This window comes from Trachypithecus francoisi, unplaced genomic scaffold (assembly GCF_009764315.1).
Source record: "Trachypithecus francoisi isolate TF-2019V2 unplaced genomic scaffold, Tfra_2.0 Lachesis_group20, whole genome shotgun sequence".
Classification (NCBI taxonomy): Eukaryota; Metazoa; Chordata; class Mammalia; order Primates; family Cercopithecidae; genus Trachypithecus; species Trachypithecus francoisi.
The window spans coordinates 40,074,480-40,093,641 of record NW_022681466.1 but is presented as its reverse complement, the minus strand read 5'-3'; the positions used below and the strand labels follow the sequence as shown (position 1 = coordinate 40,093,641).

General features: G+C 52.5%; 1 protein-coding gene across 1 annotated transcript in view; it reads left to right on the top strand.

Moving 5' to 3' along the window:
• Positions 1–19,162, top strand: part of CACNG4 (calcium voltage-gated channel auxiliary subunit gamma 4) — a 69,897-nt gene that overhangs the window by 42,470 nt on the left and 8,265 nt on the right. Inside the window, exon 2 of the mRNA XM_033183905.1 lies at positions 13,024–13,107. Coding sequence (XP_033039796.1) covers positions 13,024–13,107 — 84 coding nt within the window. The remainder of the gene's footprint in view (positions 1–13,023; positions 13,108–19,162) is intronic.

The window sequence follows — 19,162 nt, the reverse complement described above, 5'->3', positions numbered from 1 at the left end:
AATTTGGAGGTAGAAATGGATTCTCTCCAAGAATCCTGCTTCCTAAGGGAACCAGAATGGGCTGCAGACAGGCCTCAGTCCCCAAGTGGATTTTGTACCAGAGTCCAGTGCCGTCTCCCTTCGGCTGATCACAAAGGTGACTTCTCTCCCAAATCCTCCATTGGCCCCACTCCATGCTGCTCCATTGAAAGGAAACACCCTTTCAGACCTTGTGGTTCCCTGGACTGCTAGACACAGGTGGGTCTTGGGGACAGGGCTCCTGCCCCACTGCCTGGTTCTATAGACAAGCTGACAGAAGGGACAATGGGCCCGAGTCACTATGGAAGCCATTATAAGGCAGGCTGACTCCAAGGGGCCTGACACTATCCCATCAACCACCCCTCCCTGCCCGGAAGCCTCTGGCAGCCTCAGGAAGCTGCCAACCTGAAGCCAGAATTGAAGTGTGTCCCTTTTCACAAGGCACTCCACCATGAGGGGCAGTGATGAGGAGAGAGCTTGTTCCTTCTGGGTGAGCAGGGGCTGCCATGTCCAGGCAGCCAGGCTCCTCTGGGGCTAAAAGAGGCCACCCAAGGGCCCCAGGGTGGGATCTGAAAGCCCTAACAGGCCAGATGATAGCAGCCAGGCTGGGGACAGAATGACAGACATTCAGAGCCTGGAGGGTCTAGAGCTCTGGGCATGAGCCATGAGTTTTCCAGCTTCAGGAAAGCTCCCGGGGCACCTCAGCTGATGGCATGAAATCCAGTCTCCTTACAGGATGGTTCCGGCTCCCTCCAGGACTGCAGTCCCACCTGCTTACTCAACCTCAGTGCTGTCCCCGTCACCTCCCCAGGCAAGGTCCCTTCCAGAAGCTCATGCCAAACATGCCTTGGGCTTTGTCTCACCTGGGCTGCCATATGCCAAGTACTACTTAACTTTGTGTGAACTCCAGCCACTCCCCAAGCTTCCCAGACACCCCATTCAGCACTTGTCCCTTATTCTTTGAAATTCCACAAACCTGCTCCTTCTCTCATAGTGTCACTGGCTCTCTTGTTCTAGGTAATGTGCTCACTCACCTCCCCAGCTAGGTCATAAGTTCTCCCAGGCAGGATCCACGGGGCCTGGTGTCAATCAATGAATACCAAACTAAAAGAAAGAATGGGCAAAGGATTGAGTGGGTGAACCTTGTTCACCTCAAAAGAAAAATCCCAGATTCTAGCGGGACCACAAGACACCTCAATGACTTTAAGCTATCAAAGAAGAAATGAGGCTGGATGCAGTGGCTCACACCTGTAATCCCAGAACTTTGGGAGGTCAAGATGGGTGGATCACTTGAAGTCAGGAGTTCGAGACCAGCCCGGCCAATGTGGTAAAATCCCATCTCTACTAAAAGTGTAAAAATTATCCAGGCGCGGTGGCTGGCGCCTGTAGTCCCAGCTACCCAGGAGGCTGAGGCATGAGAATCACTTGAACTCAGGAGGCGGAGGTTGCAGTGAGCCGAGATTGCACCACTGCACTCTAGCCTGGGCGACAGAGCGAGACTCTATCTCAATACAAACAAACAAACAAACAAACAAAAAACCCAAACAGATTCTAGAGGGACCACAAGGTACCTCAATGACTCTAAACTATCAAAAAAGAAATGAGCCTGTGTGAATCTTTTAGCAGGTGCCAGTGATAGTTGTCCTCATTTGCCCAAAGAAACTTCCCAGACTCTGAATGGCAAGCATTTATTATTTTTAGCCCCTCTCTTAACTCTAATTGGAACACAGTCTAGTCTAAAGACATCTCCGAGAAATGAGGAGTTGAAAACCATATACTCACACTCATGACATCATCACAATTTAGCCTTCTCAAGGTGCCTTGACCAACATGGGTCTCACTGGGTCTCACTTGAGATTTGAAAGGTTGTAAAAATATTTCCACCATTTTCCGAATGAGGAGCAGCTTCCCTGACCTCTACTCTGCAGCCTGGGCCTGCCTCCTCGGTGATGTGCTGTCGGAAACTCAGGACTCCTTCTAAGCCCTTTCCTCAGTCGTCACTGAATGACTATGGAAACAGAAAGCTTCAGAAGGGCAGAGACTGTGTCTGTCCTGTTCTCCTCTTGTATTATTGATTATTGCTCTAACAGAAATAATCCCAAATGTATAATGCCTTAAACATAATAGGAGTTTGTTTCCTGCTCATCTAACAGTCCAAATGGATGGCCCGCTCAACGGACATCTGTGTTCCACAGAGTGATTCAGGGACCCAGGCTTCTCTCATCCCATGGCAGATTGGGAGGGGGTGGAGATGTAGGGCCACCCCCACTGCTCTTATACCTTGTCCAGGAGTGGCTCACATCACTTCAGCTCAAATTTCATTGGACAGCTGGGTCACAGGCCACCTTGAACTGCAAGGGAAGCTGGGAAATACAGTGTAGTCGTGTGCACCATAAGAAGAGGAAACAGGTTCTAGCAAGCAAACACTCTGCTACATCTCTGAGTCCCCAGCATCTCACACACAGCAAGTGCTCAATAAATCTAAGTTCAATGAAGGAACCAAAGGTCACAGTGGCTTACCAGGGTCTCATGGAGAGCCACCAGCAGGTCAGGAAGCTAGGGCTCCCTGAGAAAGCCCGGCCCAGCCTAGACTGCCTCTCCACGGCTGAAGTTTCACTGCAGGAACCCATGGAGAGGTTTCCCAACAGCCTGGCTCACTGAAGCTGGAGAGAGGCCAGCCCGTAGGAGACCAGAATGTGCCAATTAGGAAATCACAGTTATTAGGGGGTTTCTTTGGCACTCAGCATGGAAGTGGAGGAATTACTAGGGGGACCTCTAAGGGACAATTGTGGGGAGCAGGGAGCAGGGCTGGGCAAAGAGCTGAGGGGTGGGGAATCAAGGATCGTCAAGTTTGTCAGCAGCAGCTTGTAGCACTGGCTGGTGGCCCTGCCCAGCACGTCTGCTCTGAACCCTGGGTTATGGGTTAAATTGCACCCCACCTCATCCCCACCAAAAATTCTTATGTTGAAGTCCTAACCCCAGTACCTCAGAATGTGACCTGATTTGGAGACAGGCTCTTTACAGAGGTAATCAAATTCAAATGAGGCCTTCTGGGGCCGGGTGTGGTGGCTCATGCCTGTAATTCCAGCACTTTGGGAAGCCGAGGTGGGTGGATCACTTGAGGTCAGGAGTTCGAGACCAGCCTGGCCAACCTGGTGAAACCCCATCTCTACTAAAAATCACAAAACGTAGCCAGGCATGGTGGCACATGCCTTTAATCCCAGCTACTCAGAAGGCTAAGTCAGGAGAATCACTTGAATCCTGGAGGTGGAAGTTGCAGTGAGCCAAGATCGTGCCACTGCACTCCAGCCTGGGTGACAGAGTGAGACCCTGTCTCAAAAAGAGAAAAAATGAGGCCTTTAGGGTGGGGCGTAATCCAGTATGACTGATGCCCTTATGAAAAGGGGAACTTTAGACACAGCTACACGCACACAGAGAGAACGTGATATGAAGAGAAGGCAGAGATGGGGTTTATGCTTCTACAAGCCAAGGAACGCCAGAGATCACCAGCAAACACCAGAAGCAAGGTAGACTCATGGAAGCACTTTCTCCCTCATAGCCCTCAGGAGGAACCAACCACATCAACACCTTGAATTTCAAGCCTCCAGAACTGTGAGGCAATACCCTTCTGTCCTAAAATCTCCCAGTTTATGGTACTTTGTTAAAGTAACCCCAGAAAACTAATGCACCCTGCCTCTCTGTGCTAGAATGATCTTGGCCAAGTCACTTCCATCCTGGCCTCCAGTCCCTCTTCTGAAACTACGTCCAAGGACAGCAGCCAGTGTCTCCCCAAACCAAGAACATCACTTGCCATTGAGCTGAGCTGCATTTCTTGGTTTTTATATCTCCTTGCTGCTCCTATCCCATGCAGTTCCCTTTAAGAAGGATGCCTCCCTGGGCCTTCCAACCTGAAGTCACCCCCTCCCTTAGTCCATTCAGTCTGCTAACAAACTACAAAATATAGTATATATATAGTATATAACAAAATACTGTAAATTGGGTGGCTTACAATACAACAGAAATTTATTTCTCATGGTTCTGGAGGCTGGGAAGTCCAAGATCGAGGTGCCAGCAGGTTTGGTGTCTGGTGAGGGCTGCTTCCTGGTTTATAGACGGTGCCTTCTTGCTGTGTTCTCACGTAGTTGAAGGGATGAACGAGTTCTCCAGAGTCTCCTTTAAAAGGACTCTAATCACATTCATGAGAGCTCCACTCATCACCTCCTAACATCATCACCTCAGGGTTAGGAGTTCAGCATATGAATTTGGGGGTGAGGGACACAAATATTCAGACTACGGCATCCCCACCATGGAGACAATAAAGTCCCATGTCCTCTGCCCACCATGCAAGACCCCACCCGCATCCCAGCTCCTTCTGCCTCTACCTCCCCCATCACTGCTACCCAATCACACCAGGACAGCTGTGGTTTGGGAACCTTCACACCTTTGCCCCGACTGTCCCCTTTGTTTGCACCAGACGTGGTGGTGCCTTCTCTGCACACATCAGCCCTTCTCAAAAATCCTAACCTTGCTCCCCAGCCAAGCTCTGCCTTTGTGTCCATGCCTACCCTCCCTGACTACTCACTGTCCCAGTGGTGTGGGACCCTGGGTTGCCGTCCCCGCTGCTTCAGCATCTCTGCCTGCTAGTGAGGGATTAACGCAGCCTGAAGCATCAGCCGATACCCTCAGCCCCAGAGTCTAATCCTAAGGAGTGTTGGGGACACATGCTTCCCCATGGTGCTAAAGCCACACAGAACGTCTTGGAGCTCTGAGAACATTCTGTGTTCTTCTGCCTCCCTGGTGTGCGAAGTAGGGGCACAGACTCTGAAGCCAGGCAGCCTGGGTTCAGATCCCAATTAGGGCACTTAGTAGCAAAGGGTGTTAGCCTGTCTACCATATAGGGTTAGCGTGAAGATTAAGTTAATAAATGTCAGGTGTTCAAAATAGTGCCTGATACATCATGGGTGCTAAGTACAGTAAATATTTGCTGTCACTCTTACCGTGAGGACAGAGCTTTTTCACGCCTCCATCACCTATCAGCCCAGCTAACATCCTGCTACCCCTCAGTTCCCCACCATGAAGTTCCTCCATGAAGTCCCAGGCAGGTCATTTCTGGGATGGTCTGTAGCCTCCTGGAAACAGAGCCCTCCAGTCTTTCCAGGCTGTTCCCTTCCTTCCTGTGGAAATGGGGTGGTGTAGGAGGCGGCCAGGCTCTGAGTAGCTCTGGGAAAACCTTGAGGAGAAGTAGTCGTGGCAGATGGTTGGTAGGAGGACAGAGAGACACAGGCATGCTCTGAGCTCCCGCAGCGTGCCCCTCTCTGAGACACAGACATGGTCCATTTGACCCTTGGACCAGGGCTGTGACCTGAGTACGGCTACCCCCTTTCACAGTGTACAGTCCGGGGAAACCTCTCCAATTCGGAGTAGTTGGGAGGTGGCTGCTTTAAATGATGGTAGAGTTCGCATTGATGGCTCTCTAGAACAATACATGTTGTTTGATCATTTTGCAGTTCCTAAGTTAATTCAGCCAGAGTTGCTGGGACGCTTGGTCCAGGTATGGTCTTCACCCTCACTGCCTTCTCTGGTCTGTGTGGCCTCAGTAGGTGTTCCTTGATGGTCCCTGGACTGAGTCTGGGTTTCTTCCCCTCTCCTCTTCTAGTGTTGCCTGGAGAGAGTGGGGATCACGGAGGATGTTCTGAAATCACGTATTATCTGAGCAGCTCCCCCAGGGGTGTGTGTTCCCAGAAGTGGACTCCACACCTTCGTCATCTCAGCTTTGAGCTCGGCCACAATTTTAGGACGAGAGTCCGTGCCTAACACGCCGCAGACCCCTTCCCCTGCCTTCACGCATGGCGCCACCTGAAATGATGCTGATATTCATTTATCTTCTTGTGTCAATAGCACTCCTTGCCCTGCTCCACCAGAATGAGAACTCTGTGAGGGCCAGACTCCGTCTTACTCAGACTGGCAGCCCCAGCGCTTAGAACATTGCTATGGACTCTGTAAAATGCTATTGAGGAATGAATGAATGAGATGAGTAAACAGTGGCAACACTGTCCAGCAATGAATGATTGAGTGATGAGCAAACGGTAAAAGTCTGTTGAGAGTGAATGAGTGATGGAGGAGTGAAGAGGAAAGGCTCCACGCAGTATCATCTTCTACTTGCCCTCTTTCCTTTTTATGCACATTCGTCCCCTCCTAGATCCTAAAGGCGCGTTGTGCTGCTGGGCCGCCTTCTCCCCGGCTTCGACAGCCCCAGCCAATTCAAGGCTGCCTTCTTTCCCAGGGCCTGGAGACTCCCAATACCTCGCTCTTCATCACCTGACAGTTGTTTCCTTGAAGCTAACCTGGCGCACCTGGTGGCTATCTGGTTTCGTTTCCTATTCCGTCTTGGGGAGAAAGACCAGCTGGGCCTCACTGCCTCTAGAGCCCCAGCCCTGCATCTATAGAGGATTCTTGGAAAGGCTGCATCAGGGTGGTATGGAAGGAGACTGGACAAGGAGTCAGGAGGCTGGATTCCAGGGTGCCACATACGGAGGACCAGGTGTCTCCTGAGCCTCCCTTTCCTCTCCTGTCAAATGGAGCAGAGACTTTGTTTTACAGCATAGGGTAGAATGCCGTCTGCTGTGAGCCTTGTGGAAGCAGATCTTTCAACATCTCTAAGCCTCTTTCTCCATCTTCAAAGGAGCCTTATTGCAGAGACGAAATGGGCTGAAGCATGCAATACACCCAACTTTCATCGTAGCTTGAACCCAGGGCTGGCATGCAGGGGGTGTATCTTGGGTGGCCATCCTAGGGACCAGGCATGGGGAGAGGGGAGGGGAGAGCCAATGCAAGGGTGTCCTGAGCTGACGATCACCTGGCTTGGTCCTGCTGGGACTCACCCCTTCAGAAGCAGTGTAGAATGGACTTCAGAACTGCCCACCAAGGGACAGTGTTTGGGGACATTTATCCACCAGCTCCCATCCCATCCTCCACTGTTCAAAGGTTTCCCCCAGGGTGGTTCATCCCTCAAACTTCCAGTTGCACATGCGCGAGTGCAGAGCGGTTCCCGCGGGCAACATACTAAGTGCTGTGGGTGGAAAGCAAGAAGTAATTGATGCAGCTAAATTGAGGTGTCAGCAGGTTCCACTTGCACAGAGCTGGTCGTGGCAGCCATGTGTGACTGGGGTCAAAGATAGGCCAAGAGGTACGAGGTGGACAGAAGGGTGACCATATACTCTCAATAGGTGCCTGTGGCATCTGTGAATGTTTGTGAGGATCAAATGAAGTCATGCTTTTGAAAATGCATTACAAATGAGAAAGGATTACATGAATGGTCTCCATCAGCAAGTCGCCCTTGACATGCTTTTCTCCAGGATTCCCTTACTGACAATGGCCTCAGGTGGCCCTATGGAGGCTTAGTGTCCCTGAAATGGCTCATAGGGTGACCAGCTTGCCACGTTTGCCTGGACTCTTCCAGTGTTCCTATGTCCCTGGAACCCATCAGGTCCTGGGGGTTGGTCATTCAACTGTACTTGGGGACATGACCCCAAGGCATGACCTTCACAGAGGTCATGGAAGGAGAAGCTCAAATGCTGCCCACACACCCTCCAGCCCCCAGGGTTCACACCTCGCTTCCCAGCTCCCCTGTCCAAGTGCATCTGCTGTCATTTCAGACCCATCACCTCATTTTCACTTGGAATCAAAGAATCTGGTCTCTTTTCTTACTTTTATTGGTTCATTTTCAGATACTGTAGAAAATTCAGAAAATACAGAGGAATGTAAAGAAGAAAAATTTAACTCGCTCATTACTCTATCGCTCAGAAATAAAATACTGGACACATTTGGGGATATACCTTTCCAGATGCTTCCTGTGCCCATAAAAAATATACTTTTAGTGAGGCCGGATGTGATGGCTCACACCCGTAAACCCAGCACTTTGGGAGGCCGAGGTGGGTGGATCACCTGAGGTCAGGAATTTGAGACCAACCTGGCCAACATGGTGAAACCCCATCTCTACCAAAAATACAAAAATTAGCCAGGCTTGGTGGCAGGCACCTGTAGTCCCAGCTACTCGGGAGGCTGAGACAGGAGAATTGCTTGAACCTGGGAGGTAGAGGTCGCAGTGAGCCGAGACCGTGCCATTGCGCTCCAGCTTGGGCAACAGAGTGAGACTCGTCTCAAAAAAAAAAAAAAAAAAAAAAAAAAATATACTTTTAATGAAAGTGTCTCCTGATATGTGCAGATGAAGGGATATACACGTGTGCACACAAGCCTGCACCTGCTCATGAAGCGGCACGCACACCTGTGCACACACCCCGTGCCTGTTATTTACAAAATAGTCATAGAGTCTTCAAGCAGGACTGTCTCCCTCTGGTCCAACTCCTAGGTTTTCTAGATGAAGAAGTAACTTGCCGGCCGGGCATGGTGGCTCAAGCCTGTAATCCCAGCACTTTGGGAGGCGGAGACGGGCGGATCACGAGGTCAGGAGATGGAGACCATCCTGGCTAACACGGTGAAACCCCGTCTCTACTAAACAAAAAAATACAAAAAACTAGCCGGGCGAGGTGGCGGGCGCCTGTAGTCCCAGCCACTCGGGAGGCTGAGGCAGGAGAATGGCGTAAACCCGGGAGGCGGAGCTTGCAGTGAGCTGAGATCTGGCCACTGCACTCCAGCCTGGGCAACAGAGCGAGACTCTGTCTCAAAAAAAAAAAAAAAGAAGAAGAAGAAGTAACTTGCCTGAGGCCGAGTGACTAACAAACTCTCACGCTAGTGGTCTCCTGGCCCTCGGGAAGGCGAGGGCCACAGTGTCTCTGGGAGCACAGCCCAGCAACCCCTGTCTCCACCTCACGACCTCAGCATTCCTGCAGCCCAGCCAGTCAGGATCTCACAATTAGCCACCCTAACTGTCACTTAATAGCTAGCACAGCAAATGGCCCGTGTGTGGAGAGCGAACACGTGTGAAGTGGATTGAAAATGGCTTTCTCTCTTACTCCTTGCACCAGCCATTAATTTTCTCCTTACTAAATGCCCTAGGCCAACGCTAACGAAATTCAATTTGACAGGGATAAATGTGAAGTCCTTAGTGCCAAACATTCTACTCCACAAAAACAGATTCGGGGGAGGTGAGGCAACTTTTGTGAAAAAAAAAAAAATCCTAGGAGACCGAATCAACAGTGATACCCAGTCCCATTAACAGAAGCATGGAGTCCAGAGAAGAGGAGGAGAAAGTGCCAGTGTGGTTTGAGCTGGTCGGACCCAGCCTGAACGTTGGGTTCGGTGGTGGAGCTGTGCCTCCAGGCCCCGAGAATTGGGAGCAAGCCCAGAGGAGGGAGCCAGGGGGATGAAGGCACTTGAAACCGTCAATAAAGAAATGGCAGCTGGGCACGGTGGCTCACACCTGTAATCTCAGCACTCTGGGAGGCCGAAGCGGGTAGATTGCTTGAGGTCAGGAGTTCGAGACCAGCCTGACCAACATGGTGAAACCCCGTCTCTACTAAAAATACAAAAATTAGCCAGTCATGGTGGTGCACACCTGTAGTCTCAGTTACTTGGGAGGCTGAGGCACGAGAACTGCTTGAACCCGGGAAGGAGAGGTTGCAGTGAGCCGAGATTGTACCACTGCACTCCAGCCTGGGCAACAGAGCAAGACTCCATCAAGGAAGGAAGGAAGGAAGGAAGGAAGGAGGAAGGAAGGAAGGAAGGAAGAAGGAAGGAAGGAAGGAAGGAAGGAAGGGAGGGAGGGAGGGAGGGAAAAAGGAAGGAAGAAAGAAAGAGAGAAAGGAAGGGCTGAAGGTGTTGTCCTAGAGAGGATGTTTAGGGGAAATATCCCCGATTCTTGGCTCTAGGGGCAGAGAACAATCTCATTCACTCTCCACGGAGCCGAAGACAACTCGTGCCCTTCTCCACCGCCTCGTTAGTAATAGCTGGAAACAACAGGTGTGCCTTCGTGGGTGAATGATGAAACAAACAATGCTGCATCCACGCCTCAGAATTCCGCTCAGAATAACACGGAGCAAACTACCCGTACGCATGACAGCTCGGATGAATCCCAAGGGGGTTAGGCTGAGTGAGAACAGCCAGTCCCCAGAGTTTACATTGCTGGATGACTCCATTTGTAAGAGAGTCTCAAAATGACCAAATTATTGACATGGAGAATATATTCCTGGCTGCCTTGCGTCAGGAAGGGGACAGGCAGGAGGGCGTGAGTGCGGCTGTGCGAGGGCAGCACGGGGGGCTCCTTGCAGTGACTGAGTGTTCTGTATCCTGACTGTCTATGTCAGTGTCCTGGTTGTGATATTGCACTACAGTTGTACACGATGTTGTCATGGGGAGAAGCTGAGTATAAAGGGTACGTGGATGGTTCCCGTGTTATTTCTTACAACCGCCTGTGACTCTACAATTATTTCAAGACAAGTGTAATTTTTGTAAAGATGGGCGGAACCCCACGCGTATATACGTGGAAGGGTGTGCCCACGAAGGAGGGTCTGAGAAGACGCACGGTGGACTTGGCAGCCTGCCGCTGCACAGCAAATCAGGAAAGACAGACTCCTTTTCCTTTTTCAACCTCTTATTGCCACTTGTCCCACCATGCATGCGTGACTTGGTGATTTTGCTTAGACCCATGAAGTAGCCAAAAACAAGGTGTGTGGGGGAGGGGAGGAATGGGGGAGGGAAGGCATGGGAGAGGGGAGGAACAGCAAAGAGTTTGGTTTCACCCACCCATGGCTGGCAAAATGCCTACTCCAGTTCTCCAGGAACATTCTGAGCCTGCCGTGTGAGAGCCAGGAGTGACAGGAAATGTATCCAGCCCACTCTGGCCTCTGTGTCCCCACCCCACCACCCTGAGGCCAGCCTGTCTTGGCGTTCCTTCCTCTTGCTCACAAACCGTCATGGTTCTCCACCAATTCAGCCACTCATGAAGGAGCGAGGGTGGGTGATTTCTAGATCCAACAGCAGCGAACCCCCGCTCTGAGCCACCACCATGGGCCAAGAATCACCCTGAGTGCCTTTCAAATATGACGTGGTGTAATTCTAAGATCCCCAGGAGATAAGGGCTGTGGCTCTGCCCATTCTACAGATGAGGAGACTGAGGGATTAACAACTACGTTGTTCGTGCTGGATCCCATGCAGAGGACATTCCTAGCATCACCTCTGAGACCCTCCCTCTGCCTCCCCACCATCCCACCCCCCCACCACTGGCCCCCAGGGCCCATGGACCTTCAGGAAGCAGGGTTGTCACCGAGCACCCCAGCTTCTTGGAGGCAGCAGCTGAAGAGGATCAATGGAGGAAAGAACTTGGGGACAGCAGCCGGTAACCAGCTTCTTGGTGCCCAGGTGGAAGGGCGGCCTGCTCCCAGCTCACCAGGGACCTCTCCTGGTTGGAAGTGTGAGAGGTGGGCAAGCACCCGGACCCTGCCGCCAGGACTGTGCTCCTGACTGACCAAGGCAAGGGGGGGGGTGCTTGCAGCCACTGCAGAAAAGGAATTGGCCCCAGTTGGAAACTGCCCCAGCACAGGCCACTCCGGTGTCAAGATGAGCTTGTGGCTCCTGGGCTGCAGGAGCGGGGGGCTGACCCAGGGGAAGGGGTTTCTGGCATGGATGGGACATAGCAGCAACACCCTGTGTCCCTGGCAACCAATGTCCAGTTCTGTGGTGGACATTCTCAGACTTCAGGGAAGCAGAGGACTAGGAGAGCAGGACAGAAGATTCTGGATGGGAGGAGTGGCCTGTCCTACATTATGAAGCTACCCAGGGGGTCTGGCCCCCCACCCCATGAGAGCCACTTCTCAGAGTAGGGAGGAAGAAACCAAGCAGGAGATGGGCTCAACCCTTCTGGAAGTTTCTCTTGCTCCATCCTCTCTTCCTTCAATCACATTGAGTGAGGGGATTGGAATCTGCACCAGCTGTGTACCTTAGGAAGAAGTCACCATAACTGTGGTTTTTTGAGTTTTTTTGAGACAGGGTCTGGCTCTGTTGCCCAGGCTGGAGTGTAGTGGTATGATCTCGGCCCACTGCAACCTCCACCTCCCGGGCTCAAGTGATCCTCCCAACTCAGCCTCCCGAATAGCTGGGATTACAAGTGCACCCTACCACATCCAGCTAATTTTTGTACTTTTAGGAGAAACAGGGTTTCACCATGTTGCCCAGGCTGGTCTTGAACTCCTGGGCTCAAGCGATCCGCCCTCCTTGGCCTCCCAAAGTGGTGGGATTACAGGTGTGAGCCACCGCACTGGGCCATAACTATGGTTTAAGAGCGGGAAAGACACAGACAGACAAACTTCAACCCCACCCTTGCCTTCGCATGTCTTGCTCCTCTGCCTGGAAAGCCCCCTGTGCCCCATTCCCAGTGGGCAAATTCTTTGTTTTTGTTTTGAGATGGCGTCTTGCTCTGTCACCAGGCTGGAATGCAGTGGTGCGATCTTGGCTCACTGCAACCTCCGCCTCCTGGCTTCAAGCGATTCTCCTGCCTCAGCCTTCCGAGTAGCTGGGACTATAGGCATTCGCCACCATGCCCAGCTAATTTTTGTATTTGTAGTAGGGACGGGGTTTCCCCATGTTGGCCAGGATGGTCTCGATCTCTTGACCTCGTGATCTGCCCGCCTCGGCCTCCGAAAGTGCTGGGATTACAGGCGTGAGTTACCGCGCCCAGCCTGTTTTGATTTTTTTCAAGATGCAGCTAAGAGTCCCTTGGGTAGAGGGGTCCAACCTCCTGCTTGCCCAGGGCAGCTCTGCCTGGCACCTCTTATCTCAATGGTTATTCATGCCAGGTCCCCTTACTCTCACGTGCGTCCACCCTTGGACCATAACTAGGGTCACCTTTGGGGCATATCTCTCCCTGTGTAGCCGTTCTCTGTGTGTCTCTCCTGTGCCCCCACCAGTCCGGGACGCTGGAGCCTGTCTTTCTTCTCTGTCTGTCCCCAGGACCTGCACAGAGGCTCACACACGCAGCGACTGTGTCTGGAGTGAATGGATGGGTGAACCCAGACAGGATGTACAGTGTTCTTTTCTTCTCGTTCCTTCCAGGCATTTATAAAGGACACTGCTTCCGGATCAATCACTTCCCAGAGGACAATGACTACGACCACGACAGCTCGGAGTACCTCCTCCGTGAGTGTCAGGAGGCCTGGACTCTCTCTCTGTGGGGAGGGGGAAGGCTGGAGGGGAGGCGGCCGGAGGAAAGAGAGACACTGGGTGTGGAGAGGGTGATTGTTTCGGGATGCTCTGCTCACTCTCTTACTTATTCAGACATCGTGAGTTCGGAGGATGGAGTTTTGCTCATCACTGCCATGACACACTGGGTATCTCAATGGGGTTATTTGGCTGAGAGGCCTGTGCCCTGGGGAGACAGGCCTGAGCAGAAAGCCTGCTGGGCGTGGCTGGCTTTGGAGCTACTGATTGGCTGGAGCTGGGGCTGGAGCAAGGGAGGTTAAAGATATAGGCTCTGCCCAGGCTGGGTCTCCCTGAGGGGTGTGGCACCCCAAGCACACTGGGTTCTACCCACCCTCTCCTGCATACTCTCTTCCATTCCAGTCTTGAAAAAGCAGATACAATCATACACCAAGACAGCCTCGTGGGGTGCTGGGAGACCCAGGGCAGAAGGCGAGGAAGGTGCCAGGGAGCAGCCTCTGATACATGGTCCTGAAGTCTTTTCAGCACCGCCTCTGCCCTTGGGAGCCCCCACCTGCTCCTGGGTCCAGTGGCTGTGTGGGGCCCCCAGACTGAAGCCCAGAAGTCACAGCACAAGCTCAATCCCAAATAACAAACCCAGCCACCATACTAAGTCCAGATCTCATCCCTGGGCCTGTGAATACCTCCCTGGGAGCAGCCAGGGAGGAGCCTGCAAATAGAAAAATAGCACCATTTCGGAGTCATTTTCCCCTTTCACGTTAGGCAAGACACGAAGAGCAGCTCACAGCAGCACCCCTGGGGCTCGAACCCAGCCTCATTGATGGAGAATCGATACCAACGCCCTCAGAGAGAGCACAGTTCACTCTGCACCTGCTTATAGATCGTTTTTTCTAAGAGAAAGAATTTTGATTCTGAGTCATCTGGTGAAATAGAACAGCACGCAGTTTCCATCAAGCCCGGGGCAGTGTCAGGCTGCTGCGACCAGGCCCAGAACGTGAAATAATTTGGCCACCGCTCTGCCTCCCATCCTTCCTCCCTCACCTTCTCCTCCTCCTGCCTATACTCTGGTTCTGCTTACCGGGGGCCCACACTGAACCAATCAAATGAGATTCCCACAGGGCCGCCAGAGATAGTTGTGCAGGTTGCACACTGCACAACTCAAGGGAAGTCACATGCATCAATTATGGTATGAACATCCTTCCGGTTGTATAGTGTATGTCTGCACAACTGTCTACAGAGGCCCTTGGTGCTCAGCCTAGCTGAGATAACTCAATTGAAAATCAGCCCCAACTCAGAATCAGCCTTTCTCTGCCCAATCCAGGGCAATCAGGTGGTTCTTAAAGATCTGGGGGCAGATGTGCCCATGGTCCAACCCTGGGACTATAAGGAAAATGGCGTTAGAGAAACAAACCATTCCCCCTCCATTTCCCACTGGAGCTCCCCTGAGGTTATGGGCATTGGTGCTAGTTTTTCTTTACTCGCCTGTCTGTGTCCCATTCATGGCCCCGGAGTGCTGGGGTCTTTTTCTGGATTGGCCTCAAGATGCAGTAGCCCAGAGGTCACCCCACGTGGCTTCCCGATCTCCCAGCAGGAAGCAGATGTCACACTCAAACAGGATGAATAAAGGATGTCTATGGAAGGACCATTTACAAAAGTGTGGGTGAGGTTAAGGGAAACCCACAAGCGCTGGAGAGCACCCCGGGACCAGCAATAGCTGGGAGCCTGGATAGGTGAGGGGGACAGGCGTGGGAGCCTGGAGGAGGGAGCAGTAGGGACAGGGCCGCCTGGCAGGAGCTGCGGCCATCGGGAAGCAATGTCGCCCCTTCACCAACAGCTGGGCCGAACTCCCTCACAGACACCCCTCTCCAAAAGCCAGAGGTGGGAGCCCGCGGATTCGGTCCACACAGTCAGCTTCCCGGGGCTCAGGGCAGGATGGAGTGAGGATCTGGAAGAGCAAAAAAAACAAAAACAAGTGAGCTGTTCCAGGTCCTCTGGGGAGGGTGCAAGGCGGGGAGGGCTGCAGAGTGATTTTCCCAGATATGATGATGGTGACAGCACAACCGCAATTAGAGCTCATTGGGGAAGGCCATGTTCTCCTTAAGCATATGCTGTGGGGAAAGCAGCCAGGTTCATTAACAAGCTCAGAGATGCACACAGAAAAGACAGCTTGACGGCTTTCGGGCCTGTGGTCTCTGCTGCTGGCAGAAGTCAGGGCGGGGTGGGAGTGAACTGACTTCCCAACAGGGAGGAGTTTTTCCACTCGGTGGCTGCAGAAACCGGGATATCTGGCCCTAAAACCAAGCTCTGTGTCTTTGATCATCCTTTTATCTCCAGAGTACAGGTGCCTGTGAGCTTGGAGCCAGAGGGGCTGAGCAACTTTCAGAGACAGGCCAAGGTCATGGTCGCCACAGACATCTGGCATGAGTTTCCAGGGCCACCCTGATTTCTAATATTTTGTCTTCTCGTCTCTGTCCAGACTATGGCTCCCCAAAATATGTAGAAGCACAAGAGGGAGGTCTCTGGCGGTTGATATTTGCAACAAGTGAGGGTTCATGAGGGTTCATTTATTCATTCATTTAACGAGTTATTGCAGCCAGACGCAGTGGTTCACTCCTGTAACCCAGCACTTTGTGGTTCACTTTGGGAGGCCAAGGTGGGAAGATCGCTTGGGGTCAGGAGTTCCAGCTTGGTCAACATAGTGAGACCTCATCTCTAGAAAAAATAAAAATAAATTAGCCAGGCATGATGGCATATGCCTCCAGTCCCAGCTACTCAGGAGGCTTGAGTTGGGAGGATCACTTGAGCCGAGGAAGTTGAGGCTGCAGTGAGCCACGATCGTGCCACTGCACTCCAGCCTGCATGACGGAGCAAGACCCCATCTTAAAAAAAAAAAAGTTATTGTGGGCCTACTATGTGCCAGGCACTGTATTAGACATGTGGAGTATAGCAGCAAAGAAAACAGGGCTCTGCCCTCCGGGTGGAGAATGGGTGTTTTGGAGAAGGCAACAGATCCACGGTGGGGCTGCCTGCAGAATGCCTGTTTCAGGCCGGCTCATCTGCGTGGGCGTGGAGCACCAACCCTGGCAGATCCAAGGCTGCGCTGCTCCCGCCCAGTCTTTGACAATTGAAGAAGGAACTCAGCCCCCGGCCATGCATTCTGAAGCCTTCCACAGAAGCTGGGCTTGTGTTGTTTGTTGCAGAGCACCTGAAGGCCTCTGAGCTCTTATGCTGTCCCTGATGATTTGCAGATGCACAGTCCAAGATTAGAGGGAGTCACCACCCCACCTCCTGCCTACCTTCTCTTCCACAGGCCCTGCTGGTCCCAGGGGTTCCTGCCCACCTTCTCTTCCACAGGCCCTGCTGGTCCCAGGGGTTCCTGCCCACCTTGCCCTGGGCCTGGCGCCCCTCTCCAAGTCCGCATTTTCAGCAGCTAGGTGGATAACTTCTGTGCCAGGCCACAGGGGGCTGGTGTCACGGCTGCTGGGAGTCCACAGTGTGCCCGGGGGTGAGTTAGAAGGAAGTGTCTGGTCTCCTGGCAGATGCAGATCCTCTGCCAAGGCTTGATATGGCCAGCAGGGCATGGGCTGGACTTCAGCCTCACTCTTCCCTCTACCCTTAGCCACCTGCACTGTGTCCGACCTGCACCACTGTCTGTGGCAATCCCAGCTGGCATCTGCACATCTACAGCTCAGGCATGAGTCCCTGTGGCAAGGCATAGGTGCTTGTGTGACTTACCTGGGCAGAATGGATGGCTGTAAGCCAAGCCTGGGCATCCAGTGATCTTAAAGCAATTGGGCTTTTTTTTTTTTTTTTTTTTAGGACGGAGTCTCACTCTGTCACCCAGGCTAGAGTGCAGTGGCACAATCTTGGCTCACTGCAACCTCTGCCTCCTAGGTTCAGGCGATTCTTGTGCCTCAGCCTCCTGAATAGCTGGGATTACAGGCGCCCGCAACTATACCCGGCTAATTTTTCTATTTTTAGTAGAGACTGGGTTTCACAGTGTTGGCCAGGCTGGTCTTAAACTCCTGACCTCAAGTGATCCACTCACCTCGGCCTCCCAAAGTGCTGGATGGACTTCCTTCTCTCGGATTCCTCTGACCTGTCTGCAGAACGAGGGCATTGAGGGGATGACTGACCCCAACTTTTCTGGCCAGCACAGATCAGAGGCACATTTCAGAAACACACAGGAAACTTCATCCCAGAGCCTGCTGCTGCCAGAAGGCAGAGAGGAATCAGAGAGGAGGAGGCACCGGAGAGAAGAACTGCATTTAATGCCCCCAGACAATCCCCTCTCTGTGAAGCAGGGACACACACTGATGCGTTCACAAAAAAGGAGACAAACCCTGCCTTCAGAGGAGAGGCTGACAGCCCTGAAACCTGCTCAGCTGGCTGGGGAGGGCGGCGCCTGCCAGTGCGGCCAGGCTCGCTGTCCCCTGTGGGGGCCACCAAGGGTCCACGCAGCCGAGCTTTCTACGGGGCTGGGAGACAGCAGGTGCTTGGGAAAGGCCGAACTCTTTGCTTCCCTTTCCCGAGTCTCCCTTCCCTCCCTCTGGTCTTCCTCCCACCGCATACGCTAAGGGAGGGGCACCCTAAGCCCCTACTGGGTGCTTGACATTTTCTCATCGTAACCCTCCGATGAGGCATGTTCATTTCCCAAGGCCACCGACCGTAACAAATGATCAAAACTGTGTGACTTGCAACCGAAATTCACTGTCACAGTGTGAAAGCCAGAAGCCCAAAGTCAAGGTACTGGGGGACCCTGCTTTCTCTGAAGGCTCTAGGAGAGGGCCACTCTTCCAGCTTTGGGGGTGGTTGGTACTCCTTGGCTCATGGAAGCACCTTTGGGTCTCTGCCTCCGTCTTCACAGCCCCTTCTCCCCTGTCTTCTCCTCTTCTAAGGTTCTGTAAGGATGCTCGTCTTTGGATCTAGGGCCCACTGGATTCATCCCGGATGATCTCAGCTTGAGTCCACATCTGCAAGACCTCTTTTTTTTTTTTTTTTTTTTTTTTTGACAGAATCTTGCTCTTGTCACCCAGGCTGGAGTGCAACAGTGCAGTCTCGGCTCACTGCAATCTCCACCTCCTGGATTCGAGTGATTCTCCTACTTCAGCCTCCCAAGTAGCTGGGATTACAGGCACCCACCATCATGCCTGGCTAATTTTTTTTGTATTGTTAGTAGAGACGGGATTTCACCATGTTGCCCAGGCTGGTCTCGAACTCCTGACCTCAGGTGATCCGCCCGCTTTGGCCTCCCAAAGTGCTCGGATTACAGGCATGAGCCACTGCGCCCTGCCAAGACCCTTTTTCTAAATAAGATCAATTTACAGGTCCTAAAGGTTAGGACACAGGTATATCCTAGGGAGGCTGCAATCCAACTCCCTATGGGTAGATGTTACTATTCCCAAGTTATAAATGGGGACTGAGGTGGCCACCAAAGTCAACCGTCCCCGCTTAGCTAGTTAGTGGCAGGGCTACAAAGGTGGTTCTGTGGACACTGTGGGTCACAAGCATCCCTCTCGGCCCAGTCACACCTCCTCTGTGACTTCAGGCCAGTCGTGAGGTCCCACATCCTTGTCTGTCACCTGGGGGATGATGATGATGTTGAAGGTATAGAATGGCCAGGCCCAGCGTGATGCACCTTACATGTACAAAAGCAAGTGTAGGACACCGGTGCTGTGAGGAACCTCATTCCACAGACGGGAAGCTGAGTTTTGTAGAGTGAAAGTGACTCGGCCAAGCCTGCACAGCTGGCATGTCACAAACCCACCTAATGCCAATGCCTGTGCTCTCAACCACTGACCAGGGCCACCCTTTGTGGACACTGCTTCCCAGCCTTCCAGGGGCTTCAGGGAGACTGTGTTGATGCAAGGGCTGAGGGGGTTGTGCAGTGTCGCAGAAATGTGATGCGGTTTATTGCTTTCATGGCTGTTGCTATGGTCTCCCTGGTGCCCACTCCCAGGGAGAGACTAAGCAAGAGGTAGGCAAATGTGACTCCAGGGTGAAGAGGAGACCTGGAGCCCCCACTTGCATCTGA